Source organism: Ceratotherium simum, chromosome 39 (assembly GCF_057802395.1).
Source record: "Ceratotherium simum simum isolate JZ-2026a chromosome 39, ASM5780239v1, whole genome shotgun sequence".
Taxonomy (NCBI): domain Eukaryota; kingdom Metazoa; phylum Chordata; class Mammalia; order Perissodactyla; family Rhinocerotidae; genus Ceratotherium; species Ceratotherium simum.
This window is the reverse complement of record NC_141938.1, coordinates 14,025,161-14,043,305: the sequence shown is the minus strand read 5'-3', so window position 1 is coordinate 14,043,305 and position 18,145 is coordinate 14,025,161. Positions and strand designations below refer to the sequence as shown.

At 57.1% G+C, this 18,145-nt stretch overlaps 1 protein-coding gene across 1 annotated transcript in view; it reads left to right on the top strand.

Moving 5' to 3' along the window:
- Window positions 1-12,550, top strand: part of CELF5 (CUGBP Elav-like family member 5) — a 49,857-nt gene extending 37,307 nt beyond the window's left edge. The window contains 10 exon segments of the mRNA XM_087425256.1: window positions 1,578-1,657; window positions 3,814-3,960; window positions 4,775-4,916; window positions 4,999-5,145; window positions 6,439-6,501; window positions 7,269-7,352; window positions 10,026-10,169; window positions 12,320-12,360; window positions 12,362-12,395; window positions 12,398-12,550. Coding sequence (XP_087281382.1) covers window positions 1,578-1,657; window positions 3,814-3,960; window positions 4,775-4,916; window positions 4,999-5,145; window positions 6,439-6,501; window positions 7,269-7,352; window positions 10,026-10,169; window positions 12,320-12,360; window positions 12,362-12,395; window positions 12,398-12,540 — 1,025 coding nt within the window. The 3' untranslated portion in view covers window positions 12,541-12,550.
- The last annotated feature ends 5,595 nt before the right edge of the window (window positions 12,551-18,145 follow it).

The following is an 18,145-nucleotide window of genomic DNA, read 5'->3' as shown; positions in this document are numbered from 1 at the left end:
TGAGGGGGCGGGGCTAGTTCCTGGGGGCGGGGCTTGCTGGGGCAGGCTCCAGCACATGGGAGCATGGGACTGGCGCGGTGGGAGGGGCTACCTCGGGGGGGCGGGGCTTGCTGGGGCAGGGAGGAGCCCATGGGAGGGTGGGACTGGCAGGGTGGGCGGGGCTAGCTCCTGGGGGCGGGGCTTGCTGGGGCAGGGACGAGCACATGGGAGGGTGGGACTGGCAGGGTGGGCGGGGCTAGCTCCTAGGGGCGGGGCTTGCTGGGGCGGGGACGAGCACGTGGGAGAGTGGAACTGGCTGGGCGGGGCTTGCCCCTGGGGGCGTGGCCTGGCCTGCAGACGCGGGCACATGGGAGGGCGGGGCTGGCGGGGGAGGGGTGAGGCTGGCTCCTGGAGGCGGGGCTTGGTCTGCAGGGCGGGGCTTGCTGCAGTAGGTGGGGTACTGGGAAGCCGGGGCTGGCTCCTAGGGCAGGGCTTGGTCCACAGGGAGGGGCTTGCTGGGGTAGGGGTGGGCACTGGGAGGGCAGGGCTGGCAGGGAGCGGGGTGGTGCTGGTTCCTGGAAGCGGGGCCTGGAACACGAGAGGGTGAGATTGGCTCCTAGGGGCGGGACCAGGCCCGTGTGGGGCGGGGTCGGCTCCTGGGGTGGGGTCAGGCACGTGGGAGGGCAGGACTCACTGCAGGTGCAGGGGAGGGGTGAGACTGTCTGGTCCCATCTGGTCCTTCCTGTGTGCCCCTGTCTTTGTGGGGCTGCCTGTGTCCACCGACTCTGTCCATGGGACAGTTTGCGTCGGGATTTGCCTGTCTCCTCCCCCGTTCCTATGCGGCTGCACCCCCTCGGAATGCTGGTTTAGTGGTCTCCAATGACTTGTTTTCCTGTCTGCCCACTGACTGTATGCGACGCGGGATGAGCATCACTCTGTCTGCATCTCTTAGTCCCTGACTCTCACTGCCTGAGTGTCCAAAGGGCTGTTTGGGTCTGGGTCTTCACGTGTCTGGCTGTCCACCTGATTCCGCCTGTGTCACAGGCCAGCTGGGTCTGCCCTGCCCAGCATCTCCCAGTCTCTCCAGCTCTGGTCACATATCCGTCTGGGTCTGAGTGTATCTCTGCCCGAATGTGCCCACAGGACTGTCTCTCTCCTCGTCTCTGTCTGATGCTTTGTCACCTGAATTCCGCATGTCTGATTACAACCCTGGATCTCGTGGTGTTGGTGGCTGGCGGGTGTTCTCGAAGCTTGGCCCCTTCACTTGTTCTAATGGGCTGGACCTGCCTCCTCGACTGTGCACCATCTCACGCTGGCCATTTGATTGAGTGTTTGACAAACATCTGGCTGGCTGGCTCGGTGACTGAATGGATGACCGACTGGCTGACTGTGCAGCCCTATGGCTGCCTGGCTGTGTGCTTGTCCTACTGTCTGATCCTTTACTGTTCAGCTGTCTGTCTGAACAAATGGCTGGCTGGCTCTGTGTCCGACTAACTGACTTTATGGCTGCCTGTATCTGAGGCTGGCTGGCCGTCCATGGCGCCCAGCTCCTCTCCTGTGGCCCCTGCCCCTCACCCCTTCTCCTTCTCTCCAAGCAGGCTGTGCCTTCGTGAAGTTCTCCTCGCACACGGAGGCTCAGGCGGCCATCCACGCACTGCACGGCAGCCAGACCATGCCGGTGAGTGGGAGCTTCCCCAGGCCGTGGGGGGGGGCACAGGGGAGGGGCCGGGGGCCTGTCCCCACCATCCCAGCCGCCTGGAAGCCCCAGGCTCTTCCCCAGAGAGGGCACAGTGGGAAAAGGAGCTGCAGTCCCTGATGGGGGTGTGGGTGGGTGTATCCATGTGAGTATGTGATTGTGCATGTGTGTGAGTGTATGTGTGTGAGCGTGCAAGTGTGGGGGTGTGTGTGGATGTACTGCCAGTGTGTGGATGCATGTGTGTGCTGCATGTGTGGGCCAGGGTGTGCTTGTGTGTACATGTGTGTGAGTGTGCCTGAGAGAGTGTGTGGGTGTGCATGCATGCCTGTGTGTGTAGTGTGTGATTGTCAGTAGGTGAGTTTAGTGTGCACACGAGGTGTATGTGTAAATATGTGTGGATGTGTGCATGCACGTGCTAGTGCATTTGTGTGTGAGAATGCATCATGCAAGTGTGTCTAGTGTGTGTGAGTGCATGTGTGTGAGTATCAATGCAAGTGAGGGGGCATCTGTGTGTTTATACATATGTGTGTGAGCGCATGTGTATGAGTGTGAGCATGCCTGGGTGATGTGAGGGGAACAACTGCACGTGTGTGAATCATAAGTGTGTGAGAGCAAGTGTGTGTGTGTGCATATGGACGAGTGAGCATGTGTGTGCATGAGTATGCGATTACGTGCATACATGTGATTGTGTGCATGTGAGTGTGTATGTGTGTGAATGCACGTGTGCACATGTCGTGTGTGAGTATGCATGATGAGTGTGTATGTGTGTACACCTTTGTGAGTGTATGCATGTATGTGAGCACAGAGGGTGAGTGTGTGAGTCTGTGGGGGTGGTATGCCTGTGTGTGTGTGCAAGGGTGCGTGAGCATGCAACGTGAGAATGCGTGTGTGTGTAAGCATGCATGGTGAGTGTGCATATATGTGTGTGAGTGTATGCAGAGTGTGAGCATGCACGGTGTGTGTGTGTGTGTGTGTGTGTGTGAATGTGCATGAGAGTATGTGTGTGAGTGTACAGGAGGGTGTCCCCGGCTGTGAGACCTGAGGGTGAGTTGGGTTGGCCAGGCCCAGGGAGACATGTGCGGGTGGGGAATGACAAGCACAGAGACCTGGGTGGGAACGGGTAGCCCCCAAGGAGCAGGGAAGATGGCCTTGAGGGGCCTGCGATTGGGGGCTGAGGAGCTGGATATTCCCCCCGCGGTGACGGGGAGCCACGGAGGGTGTCAGCAGGGGATGGAAGGGGCCAGGTGGGTTGGAGATGTCCCCTTGGGGCCAGCGTGGGGGATGCGCAGGGGGCAAGCCCAGAGCCAGAAGCTTGCGGGTCTGTAGCAGCTGGAAGGTGGGGAGGACCCTCCAGGTGCTGGGGTGGCCCTGTCCCCGAGGCAGGAGGCCCCAGGAGCCACCATCACTGTACATAAGTGTCCACATCTGCCACGGGGAAGACGGGCCACGGAGAACCAACTCTCCCTTCTCGATTGTTCTCGAAAATGGGTCCGAAGGGCAGGGCAGTCTCCGAGCCTCCCCTCCCTTGCCCTCTGGGTTCTCAGGCGTCAGTGTTAGTCCTGGAGGGGCACCGTTCAGCTGGACACCGTCAGCCTTACTCCTGCTCAGAGCCGTCCAGTGAAGGGGTGGTGGGCAGAGCAGAGAGTGAGCGCTCCGTCAGAAGGGGCATGTCTACCTCTCTGATGGCTGGAGTCTCACCCGTTCTCAGGTGCAAGGTGTCACTTGTGGGGTTCTCCATCTGTGCCCCGCTGTTCCCCCTTTGCACCTGGAGTCTCACCTGTTCTCAGGTGTGGGTGACAGTTACAAGGTCCTCCCTCCGGGCCCCCGGTGTTCCTCTCCAGCGGTTGGATTCTCCACCTGTTTGTGAGTCAGGGTCCTCCCCTGCACCCAGACACAGCCCCCTGGGCCTGGACACCCACCTGTGCGCACAGGGGGCCGCACGATCAGGTGCGAGACCCAGAATGCCGATCTCCAGGCTGTGGCGCCCGGGCCTGAGTGGGGGGCTTGTGGGCAGGTCCACACCCCTCACCACTCATCCCTCCACCCCTCGCCCAAGGGGCCCGAGCTGCGTGGTTCCAGGGACCCCGGAGTCCTGGCTACCCGCCCCCTTCTTTCCCTCGCTGCCCGCCGCCCTGCAGGGTGCCTCCTCCAGCCTGGTGGTCAAGTTTGCCGACACGGACAAGGAGCGAACTCTGCGACGCATGCAGCAGATGGTGGGCCAGCTGGGCATCCTGACGCCGTCCCTCACCCTGCCCTTCAGCCCCTACAGTGCCTACGCCCAGGCTGTGAGTGACCCCGCAGACGTGCTTCTGTCTCCAGCAGGGCTCCCAGGACCACTCTGGGGTCCGGCTCAGTCTCCCCTCCTCTCCGTCCTTTCTTCTGCCTCTTTGCCCACCTCTCTGTCTCTTGTCCAGTCTCCAACTCAGGGTCCTATGTTCGCTGTAGCCCCCAAATCCAGGCTGTTTCCTGAGCCCCAATCGCGGCTGAGCCCCCAACCATGAACTGAGTCCCAAGCCCAGGCTGAGCGCCAATTCTGGCCTGACTTGACCCCAGGCTCAACCCCCAAACCCAGAATGAGCCCCTAAATTCAGGCTGAGCCCCAATCGTGGGCTGAACTTCAATCTCAAATGAAGCCCCAACCTTGGGCTGAGCCCCAGATCCTGGGTGTGCCCCAAATCTATATTAGCCCCAACTGTGGCTAAACCTTCAAATCCAGGCTGACTCCGAACTGAGACCAAACCCTGGATGAGTTCAGTGTTGGCTGATCCCTGATCCCAGACTGACCCCTGATCGCAAGGCTGAGTCCTGATTCTCAACTGAGCCCTGATCCCAGACTGAACCCTGATTCTTGACTGAGCCCTGATCCCAGACTGAGCCCTGATCCCAGACTGAGTCTGATTCTTGACTGAGCCCTGATCCCAGACTGAGCCTACATTCCTGACTGAGCCCTGATCCCAGGCTGAGCCCCCAGTCCCAACTGAGCCCTGACCCCAGCCTCACTCCCCCTACTTACTAGAGGACCAGGCCTCCCCCCGCGGGCCATGATCTCAGGGCAGGTGTCACCACAGCTGTGCATGCTGACTTGCTCTCCACCCCCAGCTCATGCAGCAGCAGACAACGGTCCTGTCCACCTCGGGCAGCTACCTGAGCCCCGGCGTGGCCTTCTCACCCTGCCACATCCAGCAGATCGGCGCCGTCAGCCTTAACGGGCTGCCCGCCACACCCATTGCCCCTGCCTCTGGTGAGAATCCTCCAGGGGCCCGAGGATGGGTGGGTAGGGCCAGGCCAGGACCAGGCGCCCCATGACCCTCTTCCGCTTCCAGGACTGCACTCGCCCCCGCTGCTTGGCACTGCCACTGTGCCTGGCCTCGTGGCTCCCATCACCAACGGCTTCGCGGGCGTCGTGCCCTTCCCTGGCGGGCACCCTGCCCTAGAAACCGTATATGCCAATGGCCTTGTGCCCTACCCAGGTAACTCGGATGATCCCCCGGACCTGGGAGAGTGGGAGGGGGCAGGGAGGGTGGCTGTGGGACAAGCATGAGTCCCTATGCTGGTGCCCAGGGAACAGCGGGGCAGGACAAAGGGCATCTCAGCTGAACAGACATGTGGGCACAGAGAAAGAGGGTAAACAGGGGAACTTTGCATCCAGACATTTCTGGGTTCAAATTCTGGTTCGGTGGCCCTGAGTGGTTTCTTGAAGTCTCTGAGCCTCGGTTTGCTCATCTGGGAAATGGGGCGAATAACACCAGTCATCTCATGAGGTTGCATTGACAATGCAATCAGTATATAAAATGCTTAACGTGTCGCCCGGTACCAAATCTGTGTTTCCACCAGTGAGGAGAATTTGTTTTTATTTTGAAATGATTGGAGGCACCCAGGGAGTTGCAAAAATAGGACAAAGGGGACGTGGTACCCCTCACCCAGCTTCTCCTGATGGTAACAGCTTACATAACCAGAATACATTGTCAAGACCAGGAAACAGATTGGTACAGTGTGATGAACTCAGCTGGAGTTGGAGAGCAGATTTCACCACTTTTTACATGCACTCTGTGTGTGTGTGTGTGTGTGTGTGGTTCTATGCCATTCTATCACACGTATAGATTTGTGTAACCACCACCACCATCGAGATACGGAACTGTGCTATCTCTACAGAGTAATTCGTTCATGTGACTCCCTCATAGTCACACCCCCACCCCCACCCCCCCATCTTCTAGCAACCTCTCTCCATTCGAGCACAATCTTGCGGCTGAATTTTCCCCAGACTCACCAGCTCTAGTGACCTGGACAACTTCTCCCCTCCCCCTTCCTCCTCCCCTAGGGGAATGGGAAGGTCACAGCCACATGGGGGATCCACAGGGTGTCTGATGAGCGAGGTGTGGGAGGGAGAGAGGGGAAGACAAGGGGGTAGGTGGTGATCTGGAGCACAGGCCTGGAGTTCTGGAGCACCCAGAGAATAGAGGAGGAGCGAGGGGGTCAGAGTGGGGGGAGAGAGATGGGGGCGATCCTAAACCTCTCTGGAGTCCCAGAAACCTGGGTTCCGGGGCAGCCTCTGCCATTTCCTATCTGAGTGGCCCCGTGTCAGTCGCTTCACCTCTCTGAGCCTCAGTTTCCTCACCTGTAAAATGGGGTCATACCTGTGAAAGGTTAACACAGGTGAAGCTGCGGTGGATGTTTGTTGGTCTCCTTCCGGCTCTTAAGGATCGGGGGTGGATGGAAGACTTCTGCTGCCTCCGCCCCACTCAGCCCCTCCGTCTGCCCCGCAGCTCAGAGCCCCACCGTGGCGGAGACCCTCCATCCGGCGTTCACTGGAGTCCAGCAGTACACAGGTAGGGAGGCAGCCCCGCCCCGCCCCGCGAGAGGCCCCGCCCCAAGTGAGGCCACGCCCCCTCGTCACCGGCCTCCTGCCTCTCCACAGCCACTCCCCTAGCCACGCCCAGATCTGGCCTCGCCCCCAGGGCCTCCCTATCATTTGGTATTTCCTCTTGCTCCTAGCCACGCCTCCTACTTCTGGCCTTGGCCCAATCCCAGCTCATAGTCCCGCCCATGCCCCGCCTTCCTGCAGCATCTGGTCCCGCCCCTCAAGTCCCGCCCCTTCTCTCCCAAGGCCCCGCCCCCATCTGATTCTTCGTCTTAAGGCCTGCCTTTGCCCTGCCCTCAGCCAGGGCCCCGCCCCTTTGCATCATAGCCCCGCCCCACTCTACCCCATTGCCTTGGCCCTGCCCCCAACCATGGCCCCACCCCTCAGGTCCCACCATTGGTCCCGCACCTCGAGTCCTGGCCCCGCCCCGTTCTGTTCTTCCGTTGCCTCCACTCGCCTCAGGCCCACCCTCAGCTGTGGCCACGGCCCTCCTCCTCCCCAAGACCCGCTCTTGGCCCCGCCCTCTGCTGTGGCCCCGCCCCTCCTCCCCCAAGACCCGCTCTTGGCCCCGCCCTCTGCCATGACCACGCCCCTCCTCCCCCCAAGACCCGCTCTTGGCCCCGCCCTCTGCTGTGGCCCCGCCCCTCGCGTCCTGGCCCCGCCCCTGCCCCGCCCACACCAGACAGCCCACCCATCTCACGGCCGCCTCCGCCCTGTGTCGCCCGGTCTCCGCAGCCATGTACCCCACTGCGGCCATCACGCCCATCGCGCACAGCGTCCCCCAGCCGCCGCCCCTCCTGCAGCAGCAGCAGCGAGAAGGTGAGGGGGCCGCGACCTCCCCTGGGCACCCGCCCCGCCCTCTGACCGCCCCCTCCACCTCCAGGACCCCCGGCCCGGCCTCGGGGAACCGCGCGGCTGCCAGCGCAGCCTGGGGGCCGGACGGGCCTGGGTTCAAGTCCTGACGCAGCCCCTGGGTGTTGGGGGACAAGTGAATCTCCCTCTCTGAGCCTCAGTTTCCCCTCCGGAAAGTGGAAACCGTGCTAACCCTGACTGCTTGAAACAGCAGTGACCCCACCACCACCAGCAGCCCTCTCCAGAGGTGGATTTTTGGAGAGGAAGGTCATTTTGATGTTGGGGGGGTGCGGTGATGAGATATCTCCGGTAAACTGAGGCTTCCCCAGTAAAGTCGAGGGAGGGAGGAGTTAGATTCTGGAGTCAGACAGCCCGGATTCAAATCCACCCAGTTCTGACTGGTGACGTCGTAAGGAAGGCACTTCACTGTTCCGTGCCTCAGTTTCCTCATCTGCAGCATGGGCGACCATCTGTGCCGAGAGGCATTATGGGGAGCTGCTGACACAGTGGGGAGAAATGCCCCAGGTCACCCCACGGCAAGGGAAGCTGGGTGGAGGGCCTGGCCCGCAGACTGAGTTCTGTGAGCTTCCGCCCAATGTCTCCCCTGCCCTTGGCCTTGGAAGAGGGGACACTGCCAGGGGGCAGGAGGCAAACCCCAGGCTGAGGGGTTCCCGGCTCTGCCAACCAGCTGCGACCCCATCCTCGTGGGTATTGTGTCTCCAGGGGCCTCTGTGGTTAGGGTCAAAGACGGCAGCAACATGAGAGTTTGGCAGCTCCAGATGGGCCCGGGCCTTTTGCATGCCCCCCACAGCCCCCCAAGGCCCCCCACCCAGGGCAGGGCCAGTGGGGGCTTCAGAGAGGGCTCAGCTGCCTTGGGCCACGGTTTTGTGGATGGCAGGGACCTGGGTGTCTCTTTTCCTGGGGCCTGGGCCGAGTGCATGAAAGCTAGTTCACACGCAGTCAGTCCTGCTAGAACACCAGATACGCGTTCTGGAAAATCACAGTAGTTTGCAAAACCTCACAGTACAAACTACAGGGCTTGGGGGTGGGGGGGGAATAGGGTAAGGGGTCCACCATTCAAAAACTGTGTGACATGCCAAAAAAAAAAAAAAAAAGAGAGAGAGAGAGAAGCCTAATAAACATGGTGGCACAGTTTTACGCGTATTAGATGGTTAGCTACGTGAGTCCTGCAATGAATATAGCACTTTAACTTGAAAAAGACCTAAAATTGACACGCGGAAGTGGCGTCAGAAGGGTTCCAGCCTGTGAGTTACTGTGAAGGTGGGGAAAGGGGGGCGTCTGGAATCAGACAGAGTTGACCCCAGATGGAGACCCCAAGTGACTCGTAACACACTTGGGGAACTGAGGAAGTCAGCGGGTGTCCGAGCTGTCTGTGTGTGTGTGTGTGTGTGTGCGTGCGCGCGCGTGTGTGTGCACTTGTTTTCTTATGAGGTCCAATTTGGCTGGGCCCGGTTTTCCGCATTCACCTAATCATTCTTGGAGATGAGATAGCACAGAAGCAAACGCAAAATTCATGGGATGCTCCAGATAGTTCCGTAACGTATTGCTTGTGTTGGAACACACTTGCGTTTTTTAAACAAGCGTTATGGCAGAGCCGTCTTTCTAATCAGGAACATAATGGGTGAGTGTGAATGTGTAATCTTGGATTTTGCGTTTTCTAGGGTGGGGAATATTCATTGCAGGGGAGGGGGATTCTCTGTGGTTTGGGGATTACCCTCGTTTTGGGGGGCGTGGGAGATCATCTCTAAGTTTGGCACAAGCAGCAGGTTTGGGGACATCGTTCAAGGCTTCAAATAATCAAGGGTTTTAAATGCTATTATTATTTATAGTTTTTATATTTAGCCATGAATTGGGGATTATTTGGGGAGGGGATGATTTTGAGGGTTAGCTGCGCTTTTAAAAAAAAATTGTTTCTGGTGGGTAAAGCATATCTTTTCAAATTATCTGCGGTTTCAGGGTATCTGGGGTTAGGGAATGGAGAATTGTCTTTTTATTTCACTTGCTTTTATTTTTGCATCATCTGGGTTTAGAAAATCATCCGAGGTTTGGAGGCTTATCCAAGGTTTTGAAAAATATCTGACTGTTTGGGGCTCGGGGCCAGGGAATTATTCGTCTTATTTTATTCTGAGATCATCAGGCTTTTTAAAAATGAACATTTTATCTTAGAACCAGTTTGAGACTTAGAGAATTATTGCAAAGAGAGTGCAGAGTTTCCGTACACCCCACACCCAGTTCATCTGACTTTTGTAAATGATCCGGAGAGGTTTAAGGGTTTTCCATGCATTTGGGGTGGTCTGGGATTTTTTGACTATCCGGGAACTGGGATGGAGGAATTGACCTCAGTTTTGGAGAATAGGGATCATCCGAATTTTGCAAATTATCTGGGGCCTGAAGATCATCAGAGGTTTGGGGTGGCCGAGTGTGGGATTATATAGGCAAGGGACCAGCGCGCCCGGCCTCCCCCTCCTCCATTCCCCCTCCCGGCTTTCCAGATGTCCCCGGGCGCCCCCCTCTCCTGACAGCTGGGGACGCCAGATGCGGGCTCCGGGCCGCGCCCCGCCCCCGGGGGGTCCGCCTCCTCTCCTGGGGACCTTTATATCTTTCTCTTCCCACCTGCAGGTCCCGAAGGCTGTAACCTGTTTATCTACCACCTCCCCCAGGAGTTTGGAGACACGGAGCTGACCCAGATGTTCCTGCCCTTCGGCAATATCATCTCCTCCAAGGTCTTTATGGATCGGGCCACCAACCAGAGCAAGTGTTTTGGTGAGTAAGCAGCTGCCGCGGGCACCCCTTCCTGCCCACGGCCCCGTCCCACCCCCCTCGCCCTGGAACAGCGGGTGGGAAGGTGGAGTCAGCCACGAGACAGGTCTCAGACCCATTTGTCTATCTATCCATCCATCCAGCCATCATCCATCCATCCAGCCATCATCCATCATCCATCCATCCATCCATCCATCTATCCATCCATCCATCCATCATCCATCCATCCATCCATCCACCCACCCATCCATCCACCCATTCATCTATCATCTGTCCATCCATCCATCCATCCACCCATCCATCCATCCAGCCACCCATCCATCCATCCATCCATCCATCCACCCACCCATCCATCCACCCATCCATCCATCCATCCATCCACCCACCCATCCACCCATCCATCCACCATCCATCCATTCTCCATCCATCCATCCATCATCCAACCATCCATCCATCCATCCACCCACCCATCCATCCACCCATCATCCATCCATTCTCCATCCACCCATCCATCCATCCATCCATCCACCCACCCATCCATCCATCCATCCATCCATCATCCATCCATCTGTCCACTCATCCATCCATCATCCATTCATCCACCTATCCATCCATCCATCTGTCCGCTCGCCCACCCATCCATCCATCCATTCATTCATTCAACAAATAGATATATGGCACCCAGTTGAACAAGGCCAACGAAATTCTCTGCATTCAGAAAGCTCATGATCTTGCTGCGCTGTCCCATAGAATTTTCTCTGACGGTGGAAATGTTCTCTGTCTGCCCTGTCCCAGCCGTCAGCCCCACATGGCTCCCCAGCACTTGAAATGTGGCCAGTGCGACCAAAGAACTGAATCTCTAATTTTATTTAATTGTAAGGAATTTAAATTTAAATAACCTCACGTGGCCAGTGGCTACCAAATTGGAAAGAGCAGGTCCAGAGGGAGGAGGTAGAAATAAAAAAATGTAGAATATAGGCCAGGGAGTCATAAAATGGTATGGAGAAAAGTAAAACTGGGAGAAGGACTGATAAGGAGGAGGCAGTGTTTTAATGGAGACTTGAATGATGAGGAGCCAGCCGTGGGGATATCTGGGGGAAGAATATTCTAGGCAGAGGGAACAGCATGTGCAAAGGCCCTGAGGCAGGACCGGGCCTGGCGTGTTGGAGGAACAGCAAGGAGGCCTGTGTGGCTGGAGCAGAGTGACCAAGGGAGAAAGAGGAAGGGGACAGGGCAAGTCGTGCAGGGCCTGGTGGGCCACAAGGAGGACCTCCTTGTACCCAGAAACAGAGGAAATTAAAGCTCAGAGAGGAACTGCAACTTGTCCAAAGTCACACAGCAGCGAAGAGACAGAACCCAGATTAGAACCAATCTGGACTCTCAGCCGCACCCTGTCTGATTCAAAAGGCCAACTCTTGACTATTTATTAAGTGCCGCCTGTATATACTCAGTTCCCAACCTTAAGAGGGAAGAATTTTCCCAGTTTACTGATGGAGGAAGGAGAGTCCCGGAATGGTCAAGTGATACACTTAAGGTCACACAGCAAGGAAGGGACCCCCCGCCACAGCCCAGGCCCCTCCTCTGTATGCTTCTTCCAAGGGGAAGTAGGACATTTTTGGAGGAAAACCTACTCAACCACTTTCAAGAGTCGGTAGTCAGAGGCCTTCTCTCAGCCTCAGTTTCTTCATCTATATAATGGGGCGTGGGTTAGAGGAGATAATAGATAGGAAGACATGAACCCCTCCAGCTGCACGTTCCCCCATGGCTCCCCACGGGCCTCAGCAAGACGAAATGACACACACACACACACACACACACACACACACACAAAGATAGGGAGAGAATCTGATGGTCAGACAAGACCCCAGGTGGAGAGAGCTCTCAGACGAGGCAGAAGATTGGCATCGAGGGCCTAGAAGGAGGCAGGCATCCGGGGGGGAAGGAGAGAGAACGTGCCCCTCCCAGGACCCCCAGAGGCCCCACCTGCCCCTCACACCGACGGGAAGCCTCAACAGAGCAGCCCCAGGTAAGGAGTGAGCGTCCCGTCCCCAGAGGCATGCAAGTCCGGGGGGCGTCAGAACCAGGCCAGGGCTGCTGTGCGGCCTCCAGCAAGCCCTCCCGGCTCCCCACGCGAGCGCACACCCCGACCCCAGGACCCCACGAGCCGGGAAGCCAGGGCTGCAGCCCAGGAACCAGCGGAAGACGCCCGCGTTGCCCACCATGGCGGGTCCACCCGGTCTCCGCAGGCTTCGTGAGCTTTGACAACCCGGCCAGCGCGCAGACCGCCATCCAGGCCATGAACGGCTTTCAGGTCGGCATGAAGAGGCTCAAAGTGCAGCTGAAGCGGCCCAAGGACCCGGGACACCCCTACTGACCCGCCCACAGCCGCCCCGAGGCTGCGGGCCCGGCCCAGGTGAGCCGCCAGCCGGCCCCGCCCACCCCCGCCCCGGCCTTGTCCGCACCCCTCCTCATTCTCCAAACCCTCCCCAGGCAGGGGGACGCTGCCAGAGGCAACACGGAGCCCCCAGGTTGGGTTGGCGGGGACAGAGCTGGACGAAGACACCTCCCATCCCCCATGTGGACGGGAGGGTGGGATTGGGGTGGGAGCGAGGCAAGCCAGTGCTCGCTAAGGGTGATTAGGGAATCCTCCCTGGAGAGGGCTTTGAAGCATGAATAGGAGTTCACCAGAGAGGACAGGCGTGGTCTGGGGTGGGGTGTGCTGTGGGGAGGGGCTTCTGTGCTGTCCTGTGAATCCCCCAGCTGGGCTCCTCTCAGCTCCTCATTTGATAGAATTCATACCCAGCTGGCTGATGGGAAGGTGGAATGCTTGCCCCGCCCAGTGGCAAACCAAAAAAAAAAATCCCCCCAAACAAACAAATCCCTAAGAGTGTATTTTGCCATCAGAGGGAACAACTTTATCAACCAATTACCTTCTTTGGGGAAACGAGCAGTGAGCCTAAGGGGCCGATGGGGGAGCATAACTAACCTCGAGCCTCGACGAGCCTCGTCTGTGAAATGGGTTCCTGAAAGTCACCTCCCCAGGGGCAGCGGGAGGATGCACGTGGGGGTCATGGTGGTTTCCCGTCGGAGCCCAGGACCCGCCACCTGGAGAGCTCTCCATAACCTGTTTTGGGTTTTTTTTCTTTTTAATCACCATCGCCGCCGTCACCAGAAGGCCCGAAGTAGGTGCTCGGTCAGGGGCTGGGCGTCCTCTGAGACCCTGTGGGGTCGGCACCCACAGATCCGAGGGTGTGCCGTCCCGGGGTCCTGCAGCTTCCGCACTCCTCCAACTGGAAGCCAACCAGCTGGCGCCCCGTGCATTTTAACCCTTTTATTGAGCGCCTACTGTTTGCAGGGCTTGGAGACACAGTTTCAAATGAACAGACCCCGGGGTGGAGGGGTGGGGGGAGAGGAAACAGAAAGAAACAGATAAACAGAAATCTATGTCCCAGTTGCCAGATGAGGACCCGGGCTCCGAGACCCCAAGTCCGTTCCAAGGCCAGAGTGTCGGTCTCCGGACCCCGAAAGGGACTCTCTCTGAAAAGATGGGCGCCCTTGGGTTCCGGGACCCGGGCCTGGCCGGGGTGGGAGGCGAGGGCGTCTGCCTGCGGGCCCCCATGGCTGTTCCCTAACACCCCGCCTTCTCCCCCAGGTGAGGGGCCTTCCCCCACCCCGGAGGCTTCCCGCTTCCAACCGATCCAGGACCTTTCCGTAAATTACAACCGAGTTTGGACACCAGCCCCCCATCTCCCCTGCCCCTCGCCCCAAAATGTGAAACACTCCCGGACTGCCGCACGGGGTGGGGGCGCTGGGTGGCCGACCCTGGTGTTGGCGGGGGAGACACCTGAGTTGGGGGGCCGGGCGGATTCACTGCCCCCTCCTGGGTGATTTCCTGGCTCCCCCCGACCACACACAACCTTGGTGGCTTCCCCCGACGAGATGGCATCTTTTCCTATATATATATATGCATATATATATAGAGCTAGAGACAGTATATATATTTTTTGAGTATAGATCATGGGACCAAACTTTTCCGACTTCCTTCCATCCAAGAGAAGGTGACCCTGGGCCTGTCACCCGGCAGGGACGTAAGAAGGGCTGAGGCTGGCTGGGCAGCCCGGTGTCCCCCCCCACCTCTGCTGTCGTGTCAGACCAGGGCGGCGGAGAAGCAGCCAACGCCATATACCTCCAAGGACTTCTGGCCCTGCCACCCGACGATTCTCGACGGCCCCTGGGCTCAGCCGGCTACAGCGTCCCTGGTCCTAGCTGCAGCTTCCGGAACCTTCCGTCCCCCCCACTTGTCCCAGGGCCCTGCCTTCCCCGGATGTAGGCACTCAAGAGACCCCCGCCTCTCCCAGCCGTCCCCCCGTCATAGCCTTACTCATGTGACCAATAGCCCTTAGCTTGGGGGGCAGACAGGGTCGGGGGAGCCCCCCACTACTCGCGCCCCCTCCCAAGGGCAGGCAGCCATCCTCGCTGCCTTCGGATCACCAGCCTGGAATTCACGATCTCACGACCAAGGTCGCCGCGCGCTGGACCAGCCCAGCATCCCTCTGCCACAGATACCTCTGCAAAAGATTTCTTTTTTTTTTTTTTTTTTTGTTATTTTGGCCTTTCTGAGCAGGTACAAAGAAGAAAAGAGAAGGACAAACAAACAAACAAACAAAAACGGGGAAAAAGAAAAATCAAACAACACTGGATTTTGTTTCCTAGCCGGGGCGGGGAGGGGGACCTTGTGGGGTGCCCGTGTACAGCGATCCCAACCGTGACAGCCACCTTGAAGCACAGAATCGAGTCCCTTTGGCCGTCCAGCGGGGACTCTGGCCAGACGAGGCGCCAGAGAACTTCAAAAGCTCAAGAAAAAAAAAAACAATTTAAAAAGGAAAAAAACAAAAAAAAAACAGCTTTCCCTTTTGTTTCTACCAAAATGTGTGGACCGACCCAGCAAAAAAAAAAAAAAAAAAAAAAAAAAGAAGAAAAAAAAACAAAAACAAGGAAAAAAAAAAAAATCTTCTGACCGACTTGTTTCGATATCCCGGAGTTTGATAATTGTCCCAAGACACGAGCGTGCCTGTGTCCCGTGCGTCTGCGTGTCCAAGTGTGTGCTCAGGGGCCGCGAGGGGGACCCCGGCCGTGTCCCCGCGCCGGCCAGGCCCGCTGGGGAGTGCGTGATGGCGTGCGGTGGCCCGCATCCTTCTTGTTCATGTTTACTGGCTGTAAATATCATTTTTATACTCCACATCGAAGACCGACGTGATTTGTACGATGTACTTTATTTCTGCTACGAGTAATTTCATGAAGTTTCAACCTGCAAACCGACTTTTGGAGACACACCGCCACACACACACACACACACACACACACACACACACACACAGAAAAAGAAAAAAGACAAGAAAAGGACTTGGAGGGGATTTCGGGTTGACGTGGTTCGGATCTCGTGGCTGGAGAGGTCGTGGTCACTCGTGTGGTTCTGCAGACACCGTGCTCGTGTCCAGGACGCCTCTCTTTGGTCTGGAGAAACTGGAAGTTTATTTAATAAAAGTTTTACTTGCTAAAGGCCTGAGTCGTCCCTCATTTGAGCTCTCTTGTCGATTAGGACCGAGGGCGTCGGGCCCCATGGGTGCCTGGGCGAGAGAAAATTCCAGATTGGGAGTTCGGGCAGGAGGGCAGTCGGAGAAGGAAGGGCTGAGGTTCCTGTGGCCGGGAGTCTGTGGATTCGTCCTGAAGTTGAAGGGATGGGGCGTTCTTTCTCGAGAAGGGTGGGTGCCTGTGTTTGTGGATTCGTGTGTTCATTCATTCACTCAACAAACGTTTATTGAACATCTACCGTGCGCCTGTCCCTGTGCTGGTCGCCAGGGTCACAGCAGTGACCAGGGGCCTCTGGTCTCTGCCCTCCTGGAGGCAGCTGGGGTGGGGGCGGGGGAGACACATACGATGCACATTTTTAAAAATTGAGCTAAAATTCACATAACATAAAATTCATCATTTTAACCATTTTAAGGTGTACAATTCAATGGCATTAAGTACATTCACAAGGTTGTGCAACCATCACCACTAATTCTGGTACATTCCATCACCCCAAAAAGAACCCCCATCCCCATCAGCAGTCACTCTGCATCCCCTCCTCAGCCCCTGACAACCACGAACCCCCTTTCTGTCTGTGGATCTGCCTGTTCTGGACATTTCACATCAATGGACTCACACACCGTGTGTCCTTCTGTGTCTGGTTCTCTCACTGAGCATCGTGTGTTCAGGGTCCATCCACGGTGTGGCTGTGTCAGGGCCTCACCCCTCTTCATGGCTGCGTCATACTCCAGTGTGTGGGTGGACACGTTGTGTTTATCAATCGATGGACATTTGGGTTGTTGCCACTTTTGGGCCACTGTGAATAGTGCCACCCTAAATATTCCTGTACAGGTTTTTGTTTGAACCCCTGTGTCCACCCGGGTGGACCCCTAGGAGCTGAACTGCGGGTCATATGGTCCTTCTGTTTCACTCTCTGAAGAACCGCCAAACTCTTTTCCACAGCAGCTGCCCCATTGTACCTTCCCACCAGCCACGCACGGGGGTTCCAGCTTCTCCGCATCCCGGCCAACTTGTCACACGATAGATTTCGAATTGGAATGTTCAGGAGAAAGTCCCCAACTGGACCTGATGCAGTTGAGGACCCAGAAGTGTCCCAAGGAGGTGAGGCGTGGAAGGAGGCGAGACCCCAGAGAGGATGTGGCTTTGGCTGAAAAAACATAAATAAAACCGCACGCAGCCCCCCGCCCCACTCCACTGGGGGCCTCAAAGTTCCTCCAAAAAAGAAAAGAAATCCTGAGGGGTCGGGGACACTGGGGAGGACCTGGGGCGGGGGTGTGAGTGGATGGCGATGGCCACACGCGAGCCGAGCCTTTCCAAATTGGAGGGGTGGTATTAACCACTCACTTTAATGAGCTACTTAATATCGTCCCAGAACGCTTTGCAGAAACCTTGTCTTTTAATCTTATCAAGAACTCACCCCATTTTACAGTTTGGGAAATTGAGGTTCAGAGACATGAAGCGCCTAGCTGGGACAGAGGCTGGAAAGATGAATCTGAGTCCACCTGGAAGGGTTTTCCAGGTGGAAGGAACAGCCTATGCAAAGGCTCAGAGGCCAGAGACGTTGTGATGGTTGGACCGTCGGCTAAGACCTCAGCCCTGGGCAGAGAAAAGGATGCAGAGATGATGGGGCTGGATTACAGAGGTCCTTGCGTGACGAAGCGCCTACTGTGTGCCAGTCCCTGTCCCCACCCTCCTGAGGCTGCAGTCGAGGGGGAACATGGACACACACCCCAAAGTGCCCCACCCCCACCAGAAAAAGTAATTCCAGAGCGTGCGAAAACCGGTAACCGCAATGCGATTTGCAAATCCGAGACGTTATCTTGATGTCAGTGGGGAGCCGGGAAAGGGCTTTGAGGCGGGGAAGGATGTGATCGGATTGGGGTGTTCAGAGGATACCTCCATGCTGCTGGTGGGGCAAAAGCCGGCACTCTGGAGGATAATATTCCCACCAAGCATTTATTAAGCACTTACTGTTTGCCAAGCATTGTTTCAAGCCTGTGTCATCCAACACAGTAGCCGCTAGCCACACGGGGTTGTTTAAATTTAAACCAATTTATCAAATTATAAATTCGCTTCCTCGGTCACACCAAGCCCCATTTCAAGGGCTCAGCGGGCACACGTCCATCTCTGCAGAAGGTTCTATCGGACGGCACTGGTCCAAGCGTTTTATAGGACTTAAATCACTTCACCTGCTGCCACCCTGTGAGGTGTGTCCTGTTAAGAGCCTCACTTCGTGAGTTAGGAGACTGAGGCCCAGAGAGGTGCCGTGGCCTGCCTGAGGCTGCACAGCAGGAGCTGAACCCTGGCTCCCAGGCTGGTCTCTGAACTGCTGTGCCGTCCGCCTTCCCTGTGCTGGGCGGGGGCTGAAATTCAGATGCATAAGATCGTCA